The 18,698-nt window shown below is 40.4% G+C and overlaps 1 protein-coding gene across 1 annotated transcript in view; it reads right to left on the bottom strand.

Annotated features, from left to right (window-relative positions):
• Positions 1–5,953: 5,953 nt before the first annotated feature.
• The window catches only part of LOC132824704 (cyclin-dependent kinase inhibitor 1B-like), a 53,543-nt gene continuing 40,798 nt past the window's right edge, over positions 5,954–18,698 (bottom strand). The window contains exon 3 of the mRNA XM_060839371.1: positions 5,954–6,102. Within this exon, the coding sequence (XP_060695354.1) occupies positions 6,044–6,102 (59 nt within the window). The 3' untranslated portion in view covers positions 5,954–6,043. The remainder of the gene's footprint in view (positions 6,103–18,698) is intronic.

Below are 18,698 nucleotides of genomic sequence, written 5' to 3'. Positions count from 1 at the left end.
ATTATCAATGTTCACATGGTATTTTAAAATAAGCAATGAATTATGTTAGGGGAATCTATAAATAGAGATTTGACTTAGCATCAAATGTAAGACATCTATCAAAATGACAATCAACTAATCTTTTTGCTGAATGCTCATCTCTTGGAGTAATAGGAGAATTCATCTTTTCACTCACTGCTCCATGAAGCCAGGCCTTCAGCTCCATGCAGAACACAATACAGATGACTGGCTTATAATGAAGGCATTCAGACAATTCCTGAGTAGCTGTTACTTGCATAATTCAATGCTTATTATTACACAGACATAAATACTGATGCAATATCCCTTTCTGCTTAAATGGGGAGCACTTTTTAAATTTCCATCATCCAGGTCCTCTAAAAGTAAAGCTTTAGGTTGTAGCCTTTCCTAATGTCTCTTCAACCTGGCCCTACTGGGTGACTGAAAATGGTGAAGGTATCAGAGATTGGAAAGGAGTGTTGTGGGATATCCAATGTGAGAGACAAAAACCTCATTATTCTGTAATTCTGCCGATTAACTACAAAATGAAGGCACCTCTATGTTTCATTTGTGTTCATGCCTTGGGAGCTTCAAATTCCACTCTGCACATTTGATAGCCTGGCTTAAGTTCCTCCAAAAAAACGTCTGTACAAATTTCTCAGATAATTTTGCCGTGCTTTGACTTTGTTTATCAGTGGCAGACACATTTCACTTACTTCAGCTATCACCTGTGAGAACTACCATTTCATGAACATGAAAGAAACAATGATAAAATAACATTGTACATTTTCTGCATTCCTCTGTAACAATTGTGGGAAATGTAGGATAATTGAATTTTGTTCTGCAAGGTCACCAGTGAGACACAAATTACCATCATGAAAACAAGCTTTGAATGCTCCCTTGACAATGCTGCACTGTGTTTATCAAAGGTGAGAATTGCCAAAGGCTGAAAGGTCTAAAAACTTTTAGTGTACAGAATCATGTGGCTATAGCATTGTCAATGATTTGCAGTAAATTTAAATATCTTAGTTTTCCCTTAGTTTACCTTCTATTACTGTCAAGACTGTGGATTATTTGTACAAAATCACCGATATGATCTCAGCATTTCAACACTCAGTGCAGTTACTGCATGCAATAAAGGATAAAATCCATAGGAACAAGTGAACATGATCTCACTGGATTATGAATATGATAAAGTAAAGCATTTTGGTAGCACTTTGCAAACTATTTTTCAATGTGACCCCAGTTTAATTCAACAGTAGCTTCTCAAGGGCGATTATGGATGGGAGATAGATGTTGGAAGAGTTGCCCACATCTGATGAATGAATATATAGTATAAAAAAGAAACAGTGAAATTAACATGACACCACCAAAAACAAGACCATAATAGATTAAACCTGTATATTTCAGATGAAACTTTAAACCTCAGAGTTGTGTTTCTTCATAAATATATTATTTTATGCACTCATTCAGTTCTCAGCCAGAATTTCCATATTCCATGGTGAGAAAAGTGGGAGGGAGGCTAATAGGGCCATCAACATTGTTGTAATTAGCACCTTTCCTATTTCTTGTGATGCATTCTATCTATGCCTCAGAGGCATGATTCCCAGACCTCCCCAGAACCTCAGTCTGCCCTCTCTTCAGATCCCTTCAACCCAGCTCCCTCCTCAGTCCTTATCCTCCTCTATCATCCTTCTTCAGGGGCAGTACTTGCTCGTCTTTCCAGCCAGAACTGGGCCTCTTCCGCAGGGGATGTGGGGAATTGGAACTCAGGCCTGGAGTCTCGGGATGTGTCGCTCCTTCTCCTCCCCTCGCACTGATCCTGGGCGGAGGCTGAGACCTTGGCTGGCAGGACCTTCCTTCCTTGGGCTGCAGCCATTCCCTGCTGCAGCAACACAGCCTCAGGACTCACACTGGGGCCAGGGCGGCAGGAGGGACTTCACATGAAAGCAGTAGGAGAAGCCCCGGGAGTGTAACCTAAAACTCCCCCAAAACAAAACCCAAAGAACTGCGGCTGATGGAAATTGAGAAAACAGAAATAGCTGCAGAAACTCAGCAGATCTGGCAACAAAGAGAAAACAGAATTAATGGTTCAGGTCTAGTGAACCTTCTTCAGAATGTCAGCCTTCTTCAGATCTGATGGGTCACTGGACCCAAAACATGAATTCAGTTTTCTCTCTTCACAGATATTGCCAGACATGCAGGCCAGGCTGAGGGCAGAGAAAACATGGAAAGGTGGAATTCTACCAAATAGTACATTTCCCATCCCTAGTTTATTGAATACTCACTTGGGATTTTCCTGTATAGTTGCTGCACAATCCCTACTCACCCTCAGTAGCAAAATAATGAATTACTTTGAAACTGCATGAAAACATGCAAGTGTCTTTTTATTTGTACTGTGAGATTTTACGTACTGAAGATTTTTCTATGCAAGTTAAAATATCATGATGGTTTAGTGGCTTATCCATAGAACTATCCATAGAACTAATCAATCCTGCCGCCCAGTGACAATAAGCCAGTTAATTACAACTGGAGATGATAAAACCACTGAGGGTGCTCAATCCCACTCAGTATTCAGAGTAGGGTTAGGCTCAGATGTAATGAGATTATCTAAAAGTTATAAAATCTTCAATGGATCACCGATATTCATTGTAACTCATCCTTAAAGGAATTACTATTTAATCAAAGTATCAAAGAGCTACAGCTCGCAATGGAACAATAACCAGGTATAAATAAATATTTTTAGGTCGTGATGAAAATTTGAGGAGGTTTTATTTTAAAACTATGGTTTCTCTGACAGTTGAATAACGAATAAATACCAGTAGTACAAACCATCGATCAAACAAAAGTTTCCTTTGTTTTGTGCTTATGTTCCATATTAAGAAGTGATTTGATTGCAAAATGCATTAGGGTCAGTCCACTGTTTCACCAACTCCAGTAACACTGACAATATAAATGACCATGATGAACCGAGCCTAGTCCTGCTGACTTAGGGGAAAACACCTACATCATATTAATACTCAGCTACTTGACCAGACGGTGGGTTGAAAATTCCTTCATTAGCATACTCTGGGAAAAGACACATGGAAGCTCCAATTTTTTAGATATTAGAATAACCAAATGAACATAATATGAAGTCTGCATTAATTAATTAAAACAAAAACAATGAAAGGCATGTTTAACAAATCAGGTCATCAATCAGGATGACAAGCAGCAAGGGCTGGCTGAGAAACTGAAAAGAAGGCTGCCATTCCTCTCACTGTAGATGTCTATATAAGTTACATACCCAAACAATGGACAGCAAATATTAGTCCAACCAAAAATGACATAAGTTAAACATCCACAAGCTGCACATCTTTTCAAATAAATGGGTTTCTGCAATTTTTGAGAAGATTTGTAGCTCAGGTTGAGGTTCAGGTTGTAAGTTTGCTCGCTGAGCTGGAAGGTTTGTTTTCAGACATTTCATCACCATGCTAGGTAACATCTTCAGTGAGCCTCCAGTGAAGCACTGGTGTTCTGTCCTGCTTTCTATTTATGTGGCTTCATCTGTTACAGTGGGTGAAATTATTTCCGGTTCTTTTTCTCAGAGGTTGGCAAATGGGGTCCAAATCGATGTGTTTATTGATGGAGTTCCTCTAGAGACCTCTAGAGACTCCCGTGCGTGTCTCTGTTTAGTCTGTCCTTGGATGGATGTGTTGTCCCAGTCGAAGTGGTGTCCTTCTTCATCTGTGTATAATGTTACTCGTGATAGCTGGTCTTTTCTTTAGTTGGCTAGTTGATGCTTATGTATCCTGGTGACTAGTTTCCTGCCTGTCTGTCTGATGTAGTGTCTGTTTCAGTCCTTGTAGGATATTTTGTATATGACATTCGTTTTGCTGGCTGTTGGTACAAGGTCCTTTACGTTCATCAGTAGCTGTGTTGGTAGGCTTGTGGGCTACCATGATGTCAAGGGTCGCAGTAATCTGGCAGTCATCTCTGAGATATCTTTGATGTATGGTAGTGTGGCTAGAGTCTCTGGGCATGTTGTATCTTGTTTGGGTTTGTTGTTTAAGAATTGGTGGACTGTGTTTACCAGATATCTATTGTTCTTGAATACGTGTGTAAGTATTTTTCTTCTGCTGCTCGTAGTTCCTGTTAAACAACAAACCCAAACAAGATGTCACAAAATGCCCAGAGACTCGAGTCACACTAAGATATCTTGGAGGTGACTACCAGACTACTCCGTAACCTTGGCATCATATAGCCCACAAACCTCTCAGTACACAAACAGCTACTGATGAACCTAAAGGATCCTGTACCAACAGCCAGCAAAACAAATGTCATATACAAAATATCCTACAAAGACTGCAGCAAATACTACAATGGACAGGCATGAAACTAGCCACCCGGATACATGAGTACCAACTAGCCACTAAAAAAACAAGACCAGCTATCACTAGTATCCTTACACACAGGCGAAGGAGGACAACACTTCAACCAGGACAACACACCCATCCTAGGTCAGGCTAAGCAAAGACATGCATGGGGATTCCTAGAAGCCTGGCATTCAAACTGGAACTCCATCAATAAACACTTTGATTTGGACCCCATTTACCAACCTCTAGAAAAAGAACTGGAAATAATGTCACTCACTGTAATCGACCAAGGCACACAAAAAGAAAGTGGGACAGAACACCAGCGCTTCACCAGAGGCTCAATGACGATGTTACCTAGTGTGGTGATGAAACCTCTGAGAACAAACCTACCAGCTCAGCCAGCAAATTTATAACCTAAATCAGTCTCCACTCATGACACAAAATGGGAGTTGGGTTTCCACAGGCTAAGACTGTAAAGTTGATATGAAATAAGAAAGTAATTGCAAATTCTGATATTGAACATTTTCTAAGAGACTCCATAATTCTTTGCTTAATTTAGTCATCTTAATTCCTGCAAAAACACTAATTTTCATTAGCTGAGCAAAGCAAAAACATTTCAACAAAAAAGGAAATGGATAATGCCTCTGCTGATAGCAAAATGGAGCAAATCAGATCTCATGATTTTCTGTTTGTACCTTTGTCTGGCTTATAATTAACACAGTAAAATCTTCTTGGCATCTATCTCAAAAAAGTCTGCACATTTGAACAATATAGATGAACTGGACAAGAGAAATTTAAACATGGGATAAATCAATAACCTTCAAGCGAAATTCAAAAAAATTGCACTTACAACAAAAAATCTGAGAGATTGGACTCCTAATAATTCTGGGCAAGCTATCCACCCAACCACATTTCATGCTCTAGTGAAGCATGACACTTATTCCAATTTCTCGAGTTCATAGGGTACATGCAATCTAGTGAACAGTCTACAAATTTTCATTTCTGAACCAACAGGCTTCATGATTATCTGAGGGGGGTTTCCTAATTTCATTTTCAATATAAAAGGAGTTATTGATCCTTAGCTAACGTTATGATATTTGTGATTTGATCACAGTGTTGACAATGTCAACTTTTCAATCCCTTAACTCACTGTAGCTGGGCAATAAATACTCTGTTTATTTGCAGGTAGAGACTAACTCAAAGACCACAAAAGAAGACTTTTCAAAATAATAGAAGAAAATTCAGAATATATACCAATAATCACTGAGGAAACAGCTCCTAAAATTCATTTTTGCACACAAAGTCATCATAGAGTAGAAAATGTGGAAATCATTCCGTGACACAAACAGAGTGATGCAAGAGCTCAGTTGATTGTTTTTCTTCTGCAAGTTTTAGACTTTGTTTTTAGCAACCAAAAGAAGTCCAGAAAAATACGATCCAATGTCCAAATAAAATGAGCTGTTCAATGATAGAAGTCTCAGTCTATTGTTCAAGTATTGTTTTGTTTAGAATGATTTGTAACCAAATTGTAATTAATTTTCACATTCAATTTGTAAATAATTTGTAACTGAATGAAAAGATTTGAATATAAAATACTCTCATAATATATTTTCTTCATGAACCTAAGGCAGTTTTACTTCAAATGACGTGCAGTCCCTTGAAACCATCTCTAGATCTTCTATTCAGGAACACTACTTTCTTCTGCTGTGGTGGATTGGGCGTGTACACCTCTTCTTTGTTGAATAGTAATCTATGGGAGAAAGAGACAGACTGAGCAGAAAAAAAGACAACTACACAATCACATATGACATATAATAACTGTTCAGAAGGTCCTTTACTGTTGAGAAGCAATTATTATGCCAACTTTAACAACCTTATTGAAAAAAAGATAAATGCACCATCCTGTATGAATGACAAGTCCCACAGCAACTGGGCAGCCTGGTGATGTTGTCAGTGAGGAACTGTTGCTGTCAATCTGGACTTGTCGATAAGCTTAATCCTGCACAAATAATCTATCCAACAGTGAGAGTTTGATATCAAGGGGGTCACAGCCAGTAAATGACGAGGTGGCTCTGCATGTGATTAGGGGATGGTGAAAGGTTCATGGCTTTCTCGTCAGTCCCCAAAGCAGCTCCTCTTGTTACTTTTGTTCTTCTGTGGACCAAGTGCACATCAGGACAGGACAGGAAAGTAGTAAGATCAGATTGTTGTAGTCATGCAACAAATATACAGATCAGGAGGAGTAGCCATTCAGCCCCTTAAGCCTGCTCTGATATGCACCAAAATCATGGTTAATCTGATTGTAACCTCTTTCAGCTTAACAAAAATCCAATGACCTCTGCCTTAAGAGGTTCTGTTTCCATCATCTTTCCAAGAGGAGTTCTAAAGGTTCTCAGCCATTTGGGAGAATTGTTTTGTCTAATATGTTTCAAATGGGCAACCCCGATTTTTAAACAGCAATCCCTCATCCTCGTCCCCCTTTGGAAAACCCCTTCCATAGCTCTCTTGTGAAAACTCATACAATACAAAACTTACATGCAGAGGCTTGGACTAACAATCCAATCATGCAATGTTATTAAAACCCATCTGATTCATTGACTTTTTTTTTGCTTACCCAGAATGGCCTCCACACAACTCCAGAACCCAGAACTCAGACTCTTTATTGCCTTTGGAAACGATCTAGCAAGCACTGAGAAAGGAGTGAAACAGTTCTCTCATTAGCACCTTCAAGTGCAATTAGAGATAAAACCATAGAATCCCTACAGTACTGAAGAGGCCATTTGGTCCACTGAGTCTGTGCTGACCCTCCAAAGAGCATGCCATTGAAAGCCATTTCCCCCCCCCCACCCCCCGACCCTAGCTCTGTATCTCCACAGTTACCATAGCTAACCTACCTAGCCTGCATGTCATCGGACACTGGGCTGTGAGCGGAATCCGCAGCACCTGGCAGAAACCCACGCAGACACAAGGAGAATGTGTAAACTCCATACAGACAGGCAGTAACCCAAAGCTCGAAATGACCCTGGTTCTCCAGTGCTGGGAGGCAGCAATCCTTACCACTGTGCCACTGTGGTCTGGTCAGCGAAACTCACGTTTTGGGAATGCTTTTGAAAAAAAGTTTGACCCTCATAACCAACAACCTCTACCACCTCCTAGTTTCCCCAAGCTGGGAGTGAAGGTAGCTAAAATTAGGACCATTGATTCAATTCTTCTCTAATCCAGTCCAAAGTTGGTAATTTTATTTTAAAACAGTTTCACTCATTAAAATACCAATATGCTGTATAAGTTGGCGAGCAATTAGAAAATAAAATCTTCATATAATTTTAACAGTTGAATGTAAATGCTTTTGCTACTTAGAATACATTATATGCTCCCTGCCGCTAGAGGTAGCTGATAAGCTACTTAAGTAGACAGCCTCAGGCAGATCACATTTTTTGGTTGGGCAATAAAATACAATGCTCATTGATGGCAACATGCTGTTATGCTGTGACACAGTGGAAAGTCATGACTGTGAGCTATTTCCTGACATACTGAGCTTCTTATTACAGTTGTGTCTACAGAGCAGCTGGCTGCTCAGTATAGCAGACGCCAGATAATTTCCCAGGATATGGATAAATACATGAGGGAACATCATCCATGGGCTAGTTGGCACATCATCCAATGACTCAATAGGTGATATACATGCTGCAATGCAGCTTCCTTCCTGAACTTTGATATTTGAGGTTCCTGAATAAGATACGATTGTAATAAATTGGAATCTACTTAGTTTTTTACATTTATTAATTTGCAAGATGTGTGCATGTTAACATTCAGAGTCCAACACTAATTCCCCTTGAGGATGCCATCTTTTTGAACTACTACCATCTATGGGGGAATAGTTACACCCCAAGTGCATGTTGTTTGTTTTTAAATGAACCTTGTCAGGGATATTCTGACAGACCCTTGAACCCAGGTTTCCTGGATCAGATGTACAAATATTACTCTACTAAGTGTGTTAGCTTGGAGGGAAACTTGCATGAGCTGGTGTTCCCATATAGCTATTGCCCTGTCATTCTACGTGTTGGAAGACACATGTATGGAAAGTTTTTTTGGTGAGCTGTTGCAGAGCATCTTGTAGATGGTACACACTGCTATTACAAGGAGTAAATATTCAAGGAGGTGACTGAGATTCCAATCAAGCCACGCTGCTTTCTCCTGGATGCTATCATTGTTTTGCGAATGTTGTTGGGTTACCATCCAGGTATGTGGACAGAATACCACCACACTCTTGACCTGTGCCTTGTAGATGGTGGCTTCAGTCACAAGGCAAGTTACCTGCTGTAGAATTCACAGCCTCTGGCCTCAGTATGTGACTGGTCCAGTTCCATTTCTGGTCATTAGTAATCACAGGATATTAATAGTGTTATAGCAATTGTAGTGTTATCGATCGTCAAGGGAAGATTAGGTTCCCTTTTGTTGCGGATGGTTAGTATCTGGCACTATGTGTCACGAATGCTATTTCCACCTATAAGTTAAGGCTAGAAGTTGTTTAGGTCTGGCTGCACATGGACACAGACTGGTTATGTACCTGAGGATTCGTAAATGGTGCTGAACATTGCGTAGTTAGTGAACATTCCCAAATCTGACCTTATCATTGGTAGTGGTGGGGGGGGGAAGAGAGGAGATGACATCTGTTGATGATTGCCCTAGGACACTAGGAGCTCCAGCAAAGTTGTCCCAGGACAGAGCTGATTGATGTCAAATAACCACAACCATCTTTCTTTATGCTAGTTGTACACCAACCAGAGGAGTGTTTTCTCCGTGATTCACAATAACTCCAGGTTTGATGGGGCTTCTTAGTGAAATGCTGCTTTGATGTCAAGGACATATAATCTCACTTCAAAAAAATCATTCACGGGACAGGGCGTCACTGGCTAGACATTTATTGGCCAGATGAGGGTTAAGAGTCACTCACATTGTCTGGGGTCACAGGTAGACCTGATCAGGTATGTTTCCTTCCCTAAAAGGACAATAGTGAACCAGATGGGCTTTTCTGACAATTGACAATAGCTTCATGACCATCATTAGACTCTTAATTCGAGATTTTTATTGAATTCGAACTCCATTGCCTGCCATGGTGGGATTTGAACACAGGTCCCAAGAACATTGGCTCACATCTGAAGAAGAGTCACCAGACTTGAAACGTTAATACAGCTTTCTCCCCACAGATGCTGAGGGGAGACCTGAGTTTTGCCAGCAACTTCTGCTTTTGTTTCATTACCTGGGTTTCTAGATTAACAATATGGCAAAAATAGCAATAGGTCATCATCTCCCCATAAGTCTTATCTCACCTTGGGAGTTCAGCTCTTTTGTACATGTTTACAGGCTATCATGAAGTCAGGGTTGAGGAACACCAGCAAACTCAAAACTGAATTTAATTTAACAGGCAATTGCTGATTCCTTTTTAGCAGTTTAGCATAATCATTTGCTAGGTGATAACAGAGGGCTTTCAAGAGTCAACTATACTGCTGTGGTCTGGAGGCCAGGTCAGACAAAGGTTTCACTTCGTAAAAGGCATCAGTAATTCAGGTGCATGCTTTATAATAATTGACAACCATTTCTGAGACGAGCTTTCAATTCCAGACTGGTTGCTTGTGTCCACTAGACCTCTGGATTAGTAGTTCAGTGACATTATCATTAAACCCCCACCATCGACCAAAGTATTTATAACTTGAGAAGCGATTTTCTATTTGCTTAGTAATACTACGCAATGTTTACAACTGTTCACTTTTCTACATACCTTTAATATTGAAGATTTCAAATTAAAATTGTGGACTATGTGATATTGTAAGCAAGCTCCATAACGTGGATGAGAGTTGGCCTCAGTAAATTTATTTTTATTATTCACTCATGGTGTGTGGGTGTCACTATCTGGCCAGCGTTTAGTGAGAAGGGGATGGTGAACTGCCTTCTTCAATTGCTGCAGCCCATGTGCTGTTGGTAGACTCACCATGTCCTTAGGGAGGGAATTCCAGGATTTTGACCCAGAACAAATGGCAATATAGTGTACTTAGAAGTCAGGATGCTGAGTGGCTTGGAGGGGAACTTGGCAGGTAGTGGTGTTCCCATGTACCTGCTGCAGTTGTGCTCCTAGATGGAAGTAGTCATGGGTTTGGAAGGTACTGTCTCAGGATCTTTGGCGATTTTCTGCTGTGCATCTTGTAGATTTAAACACTATTGCTACATCCTTGTCTCTGGCACCAGGAAGGTAGGCAAAATACACAGCCTGGAGTCATATTTCATGCTATAGAAACACACATCTGATCCCCCAGTTATGGAATCCCCTCTCATTACTGTGCTTCCATTCTTCTTTCTCCCCCACTGCTGCCAAAATTAGGCAAGACACCCTTGGTGGCATTGACTTGTCTCTGGCTGCACTGCTGAGGAACTATTAAACTTCACTAATTTCCAAAATGAAATTCCAATTGACAAGAACTGTAACGGATTCAGGAGTCTCCTGCACTGCATGCCTTTTTCTCCTAGATTTCCTCGCTACCTAGATGTTTCTAATGTTTGGTGGAACACCATTTCCCTATACATGCTATCTACATGGTCCTCTGTGTTGCAGATGCACAGCAGCGACTCCAGTTGCTGTTCAAATTCCAAAACCCAGAGCTCAAACTTGTGTAGCTGGTTAAACTGAGGCACACCACATATCAGTGACTTCACATTTACTTCAAGATGTACATTTCACCTGTCCCCACAGACTTGCTATCCCATAATTCTGAAAACTACTCTTATCCTTAATACAAAATCTCATCAGTAACAACTATGTGCGGCACAGTGGCACAGTGGTTAGCACTGTTTTCTCACAGTGCCAGAGACCCAGGTTCAATTCCTGCCTCAGGCGACTAACTGTGTGGAGTTTGCACATTCTCCCCTTGTCTGCGTGGGTTTCCTCCGGGTGCTCCAGTTTCCTCCCACAGTCCAAAAATGTGCAGGTTAGGTGAATTGGCCATGCTAAATGGCCCGTAGTGTTAGGTGAAGGGGTAAATGTAGGGGAATGGTTCTGGGTGGGTTGCTCTTCGGAGGGTCATTGTGGACCTGTTGGGCCGAAGGGCCTGTTTCCACACTGTAAGTAATCTAAAAAACTATATTTTCCTTGGGTATTACTATTTTATTTCGATTTTATATAAGTTTAACCTTTTTGTAACACTCTGTTCTGCAATCCAACTATCTCCTTTTTGACAAATGATAACTCTTTAGTGTTAAGCTATTTAGACTGACTCCTTAACAGCAGCTTCTCACCAACTAATAACCTTACAGATCCCACTTGGCCTTTTCACCCCTCCATATAACCTCTCTCAGCAGTGTTTTGAATGAAGCCGTACCCCTAAAACTGTGCTTGTTTGTTTTTGCTGTCCCCTCTCATGGTGCTGTGTTCAGAATGAAGCTAAACATCTAACATCTCAAGGCTTCTTCAGATTTTTAATTGTAGAGCTTTTGTTGCTCCTGATTTTACTGGATATTTTCTCATCTATTAAAACTTATCGCCTGCAGTTCACTGTATCTTTGACATCGCATTGTTATTTTATTGTGGAAATTAGTAGGCAGGAAAATTCCTCTATCCTTCATTACAAGAATTTCTTTAATTAGATCCTCCACATTGGCTTGAACTAAGTTTTGACTGAAGTGCAGTATTGTTGCTTGCTAAGAAATAAAAATATTTGTTGTGACTGACTACCAGAAATCTCTCAAATGTCTGTAAATCTTCTGCTCTAAACAACCTTCACTTCAATTGAATGTTAAGTCAACTCAATTCATCTTGGAAACTTCATCTGTGAGCTGCATGAATGCAGTTTAAGAGTGAGATATCATCTTTTCAAATCTTTAGGGGACATCTAGGATAACTACCTTTATTTTAATGTGCCCACAAAAAAGCTTGCCCAGATAGGATGGTTCACTAGCGACTGCTTGTGGGCCAGCTATTAATTTTCTTTCCTGTTTATAATCAAAAAATTGAATTGTTACATTTGACATATTTCTCCCTGTACAATAGGACAATGTAACATGTCATCTGAACATGTAATACTGCTACCTGTGAAAGTGAAGTAAAAGTCACTACAGTCCTAAAGTCTCTGAGAGAGCATTGTTGGTGAACTTGGGAGTCACCACGTCTCAGGTGAAGGGTGAGGTTGCGATGGATTGATCTTCACAATTATCTCAGTTGGTAAGGAAATTGAAACCATGATATTGGTACCACACTGCACCTCAAACTCTATGCCCAAACAAGTAAGTTGATACTACCTGTACATCAAACACTGCTATGTACAGGTACACATAATAGAGCAACCTGTAGATACACTTCTACCATTTGGTTAATTTCTTCACAAATATAATTCAACTTTGTGCTAAAGATTTACATTAAGATTACCAGACAAGCTGTTCATTATTTCCAATTATTTAATGTTCAATTGAAAAGCACTTTTGAAACAACTGGTCCACTTGGGATAATATACCAATAATCTTCCAGTATTAACATCATGAGTTAATGTTGCAGTAAAGTTATTATGCTTCATCTGAAGGGAATCCTAAATACTTCAACTATAATATTTGCACCATAAAACAGAATGTTTCAATGCAGTTGAAATCAAAAGCAACAGCGAGGCTTGAAAAGGCACTGATGTGCCTAAATTTATAAAGTATTTAAAGAAGATGATGATTATGCGGGAGTTCAGATAAATGAAGGCACTGGAGCTTTGATCCAACAGTTCTCACCTGCCTGACTGGGCTACTTTCTATCACCATCTTTCTACATCTACTATGTGAAGGCATTTAGTTAGTCTTCATGTTTAAAAAATCCTCTTGTAGCATGTTGAGCTTGGAATGTTCTTCTGGCTATGGAATAATAGTAATTTTGGATGTAGACATACAAGTATAAAACAAACTGATGAATTTAATGTCAGTTATTTTGAAGAATCCCAGTCTAGAAATGAAATCTGGAGACATTTCATTGCTCATATTGTCAAATAAAAGAAGGTACAAAACAATCATTGCTTCATATTCATAAACCGGGATTCATAATTCTTGCACATTGGAGTAGCTACATTATAGCAATCATTCTCTTGGTGCCCAATTACTGGTGAATGTTGCAGGCTAGATTTGGCAACTGTGGGATAATGTGAAGGTTTCAACATTCAGCATCATGATTTAATGTGGCTCAGATCTTCCCTTGTGGTGGAGAAGATCCATACTGGTACAACCTGTTCGTAAATAATAGGACTTGGTTGGAACCATTTAGCTTTCCTACATTTCAGAACTTCAGAACTATGAAGAATTTCACTGCTTTCAATGTGAAAGAATGTAATTAACAATGCTGCAAAATCCGTCAGTAAATGCAATGCTAATATCAATGCAAGTTACTTGAGGTCCACATTATTATGCACATCATACATCCTCTGTACATAGTGCAAAAACTATTTTACAATTGCTAGTAGTCTGGGGGTGGCTAAGAGCAGATATAGACCCGATACACAGTTTGCAAAGTCATGATTCAGAGATGATCACATGATTCAGTCAATCAGTACATTATCAGGACAGACTGGATGTGAACCTATGTTCTAATCAGCTAATCAAGGATAATGAGTGAAATCAAAACTAAATCTTTTAAAAGCACCATGAACATTTATACCTAGTATTTAACCAGAATCAATTCCATTACTGAAAAGCATTTTTAAAACTTTGGGTTCTTTTATTTTACCATTTTAATAATTTAGCTGAACATTTGCCAGGTGTTTAAGGCCAACCTAATTTCCAACGACCTTTTCAAATATATGTTTTGTAAATATAAAGGAAGCTTTCCCAGTGAACTTGACCGCTAGGACACTAGGAGGTGAGCGCAGTCACAGCTGTTAATGGCCTTAGCTCACCAGTGAAGGAGCAGTTACAGTACTGCAGAAAGAATGTCTTTGTTCACAACGACCGAGCAGAAACCTGGCAGCATTACTTCTGATACTGTAGTGTTGGAAGTGCTGCTTTAAATTTACAAAGAAATGCTATCCTATTTGGACCTGAAAGCCGCTGTTTAGTTATAAATGGACAGGAGGCAGCTGCACACTGTCTGCTGACACTTAATGAATTAAAGAATTAATGCCCACTTGGGAGAATGGCAAAGAGAAAGAAGAGTCACAGAAGAAGCAGGTGTATAGTCAGGTAGGTGGGTGTTGCACCATTTGATAGATAATTAATTCCAGACATGGACACATCCTACCATTATACATCATTTTGTTATGAAAACTCACATGTTACCCCACCCAACACTCCCCAGATAAGAATTATACCAAGATGAATCTCTGGCCAAGTTAAACTGTCATATTCACATTTCTTTCCTGCTTTCGAAGCTTTTCTACAACAAACCCAACAAATGTGGTCTGTGTCAAAAGAGAAATAAAAGGATTAATAGCTCTTCCTGGTCACACATGGCGGGAAAAATTTCCTTTTAATGACCTATCCCTTCCTGAACTGATGAAGACACATATGCAGGACAAGAGTGAAGAGCTAAAATTACATTTGTCACACGTGGCCACGGTCAACAGGACTTGGCCCTTGTCTTGATGCTGAAAATGTGTTGCTGGTCAAAGCACAGCAGGCCAGGAAGCATCTCAGGAATAGAGAATTCGACGTTTCAAGCATAAGCCCTTCATGCCCCTAGTCCAATTCCCATCAGAGTTAAAATTGGATGTAAGGACTCTATTTTAAAGCTTTTCTGCATCCATTCATTACATAACCCATGGTGTCTTGGTATTTTAATCCAGAGCATTCACTTTTTACTTTGCAAGCTGTAAATTAAACTTTTATTTCTAGAACAATCTTCCATAAATTATTAATAAATTGTAACTGTTTACATTCAGCTTTACTAATTGCATTTCAATGATCAGATTAGAACCAGAGATGAAAGATATCATTACATCTATATACACACACCAGTCTAGTCCTCAAAGCACCAGAAAAGTACTATCAGTGGTGCCTGTGCATGATCCCCAAATGTGATGGTAGGAAACACAGTCCAACAACAATGGCCTCTCGCACATAAATATATCCAGCATTGAGGCACTAACTACTCAGACCAAGCTCCACTGGGCAGAGCAGTATACTACCTCGTCAAATGGATATGCTACCTCCCCCAAAACACAGGTACGTTTAGATTTTATTTTAAACTTATAAAGACTGTAAGTCATGTTTTGAATATTATATGAATGAAAATTAGATCTGAAAATCTGAAGGTGTAAAACCTGCTCTGACACCTCCCCCCTCACCTCCATCCAAGGCCCCAAAGGATCCTTCCACATCTGGCTGACATCTTCCTGCACCTCCACACCCATCACCTACTGTGTCCATTGCTCTCGATGTGGTCTCCTCTACATTGGGAAGACAGGATGCCAATGTGTGGAACATTTCAGAGAACATCTCTGGGACACATGCACTAAACAACTACCACACCCATGGCCCGGTGGCCAAACACTTCAATTCCCCTCCCACTCTGCCAAAGGGATGCATGTTCTGTGTCTCCTCCACCACCAAATCTTTGCGACCTGACAACTGAAGGAAGCACATCTCATTTTCCGTCTTGGGATCATCCAACCACACAGAATCAATGTTGATCTCACCAGTTTCTTCATCTCCCCTCTCGACACCTTATCCCAGATCCAACACTTCAATTCGACACCACCATCTTGAACTATCCTACCTGTCCATCTTCTTTCCCACCTATCCGCTCCACCCTCCACTCTGACCTATTACCATCACCGCCACCCCCCCCACCTTCATCCATCTATCGCATTCCGAGTTACCCTCCTCCCAGCCCCACCCCACATTCATTTATCTCTTTGCCCACTTGGATCTCTCCTCCCACCCCATTCCTGATGAAAAGCTTATGTTCAAAATGTTGACTCTCCTGCTCCTTGGATGCTGCCTGACCAGCTGTGCTTTTCCAGCACCACACGTTTTGACTCTGATCTCCTGAGAAAGTCCTCACTTTCTCCTGTCCAATTTTCTCCTTCAATCATTTTTATAATCTGAGGTAAACAGCAAGTTGATAAGTTACAAGTACCAGCTTAGATTCTGGTAACTGACATTTACCAAAAAGGAAGTTTCTATGATTTTTGCCACATTTTTGAGTGTTGAGGTCAGGACCTAACTGCAATGTGACTTTCCAGCTATGGATAAGGTTTACAGGTCTACAAGTCTCAGGACTCAAGTGACACTGGAAAGCAAATTAGCAACATGAATGAATGAAGGTTTAACTCCTGCCCAGCAAATAGTTTCCCCATCTTCTTTCTCTTCCCATACAGTTTCCTTTTCACCAATATTCACTCTATGCCCTTTTCCTCCTGATTCTTTCATCATCCCATTTGTTACACTAATCCTTTCCATTTCCATTATCCACTTCCCCCCACCTACTTCCTCCAATCCTCACTTGTGACCCAACCATAAATACTTAATTGGTCTAAAAATAGTCTATTTCTTTTAAATGACATACAAACTGGAAACAATTTGTATATACCAGGATGAAGTCAATATCAGTCTAAAAGTCATGGAGATGCAGCAGTCTGTGGGAACCAACCAGAGCCAATAACTTAAATGCACAGAAGCAAGAGCTGAGTTCAGAGGGAGAAAGGAGCACAGCAGACAGTTAAGGGAAATAAGGTAAGAACCAAATGGAGTAGAGTAGAGTAGCTTTTATTTGCCATTTCTACCATACACAACTGATACAGTAAAAACGAGACAGCATTCCTCCAGTACCGAGGGTGCTACATTGGCAGTAGAAACTATACAATTGTACACAGCACAAAGTGCATAAGAAGCGCAAAACATGCAAGTTTCAGTGTAACAGAAGAATGATGAATGAGAGACATTTTTCTAGCAGCAATACAAAATAATTTCAGATGGGAAAGAGTCTGATCATACTATGTTAAGAAGCCTGATGATCTGGGAGAAGAAACTGTTGCATAGTCTGACCGTGAGAGACCGTATGCTCTGGTACCTTCTGCCAGATGGCAGGAGGGAGAAGAGTTTGAGTGAGGGGTGTATGGGGTCTTCCACAATGCTCTTAGCCTTATGGACGCAGCATGTGGAATGCATGTCTGAAATGGAGGGAAGAGAAACCCTGATGATCCTCTCAGCTGTCCTCACTATTTGTTGTAGAGTTTTATGATCTGAGACGGTACAATTCCTGAGCCAAACAGTGATGCAGCAGTTCAGGATACTCTAAATGAACCCTCTGTAGAATGTGGTGAGGATGGGGAGGTGGGAGGTGAATTTTCCTCAGCCTGCACGGAAAGTAGAGATGCTGCTAGGCTTTCTTGGCTATGGAACTGGTGCAGAGGGACCAGGTGAGATTCTCTGCCAGGTGTACACCAAGGAATTTGGTGCTCTTCACAATCTCCATGGGGGAGCTGTCGATGTCCAGCAGACTGACAAAGAATAAATGAGACAAAGTCAACAATAGAAGAAGCAGGCCCACTGTGGGCCATTGACAGCGAGGGGCCTCAGCAAAAGCAATCAAAAAGTTTTGAGTGTTCGTTAACTTACCTTTCAAGATATGAAATTGGGCCCAAAAGTGTCATCTAAGTTGGGGAAGTAGCAGACAACACTGACATCTACCTCAGAAATGAAGTAATGCAGAAAACTCGAAATAATAAAATCAGAAAATGTGACAGAAATAGGATAAAAACACAGTTTATGTTGGGTGTGTGTGCTGAGAGCAGGAGGTAGTCTGTGTGGTACTGCAAAGGCAGTAAGTAAAACAAAACACTCAGATTGTTTTTCAATACGTTTGCACCTCTTGCAGGTTTTCCAAGGGGCTGAGAGAAGTGATCTTTCCAGAAGGAAATGAACTTAAGGGTTAATTAAGCATGTTACAGCAACATTCTGCTGATATTTCAATTTTCTCAGTATTCCATGAGCTCTATGCTGTGTGACCATCTTGGTGACTCAGCAGGAGGCTGCATGGGAGAACTGAGCAGTGAGAGTTCAAGATCTTTTTGCCTTTCAAGGTTAGAACAAGGCAACTCTGATATCTTCTGCTGGTAGAAGTATGCAATTGCATGATGAGCTACAGAGACTGAAGTTCCCAATAGAGCTGGGGATAATACAGTCAGAGCCATTCCCATCTGAATGATCAGGCCTCTCAACGTTTCTACATTTTCCTATATTCCTTCAGCAGCGCAACTGCTGCACAGGAAGACTGAAGGCTGCGTGCAGTAGGAAGGGTCTCTGAGTCAATATCCCACCTCCTTCTAATTGGACAACAATTCTTTGAGATGGACTATTATATGGCCACTTTACAGAAGATTGAAACTGTAGTTG

This window comes from Hemiscyllium ocellatum, chromosome 19 (genome assembly GCF_020745735.1).
Source record: "Hemiscyllium ocellatum isolate sHemOce1 chromosome 19, sHemOce1.pat.X.cur, whole genome shotgun sequence".
NCBI lineage: Eukaryota > Metazoa > Chordata > Chondrichthyes > Orectolobiformes > Hemiscylliidae > Hemiscyllium > Hemiscyllium ocellatum.
This window is presented reverse-complemented; position numbering and strand designations above follow the sequence as displayed.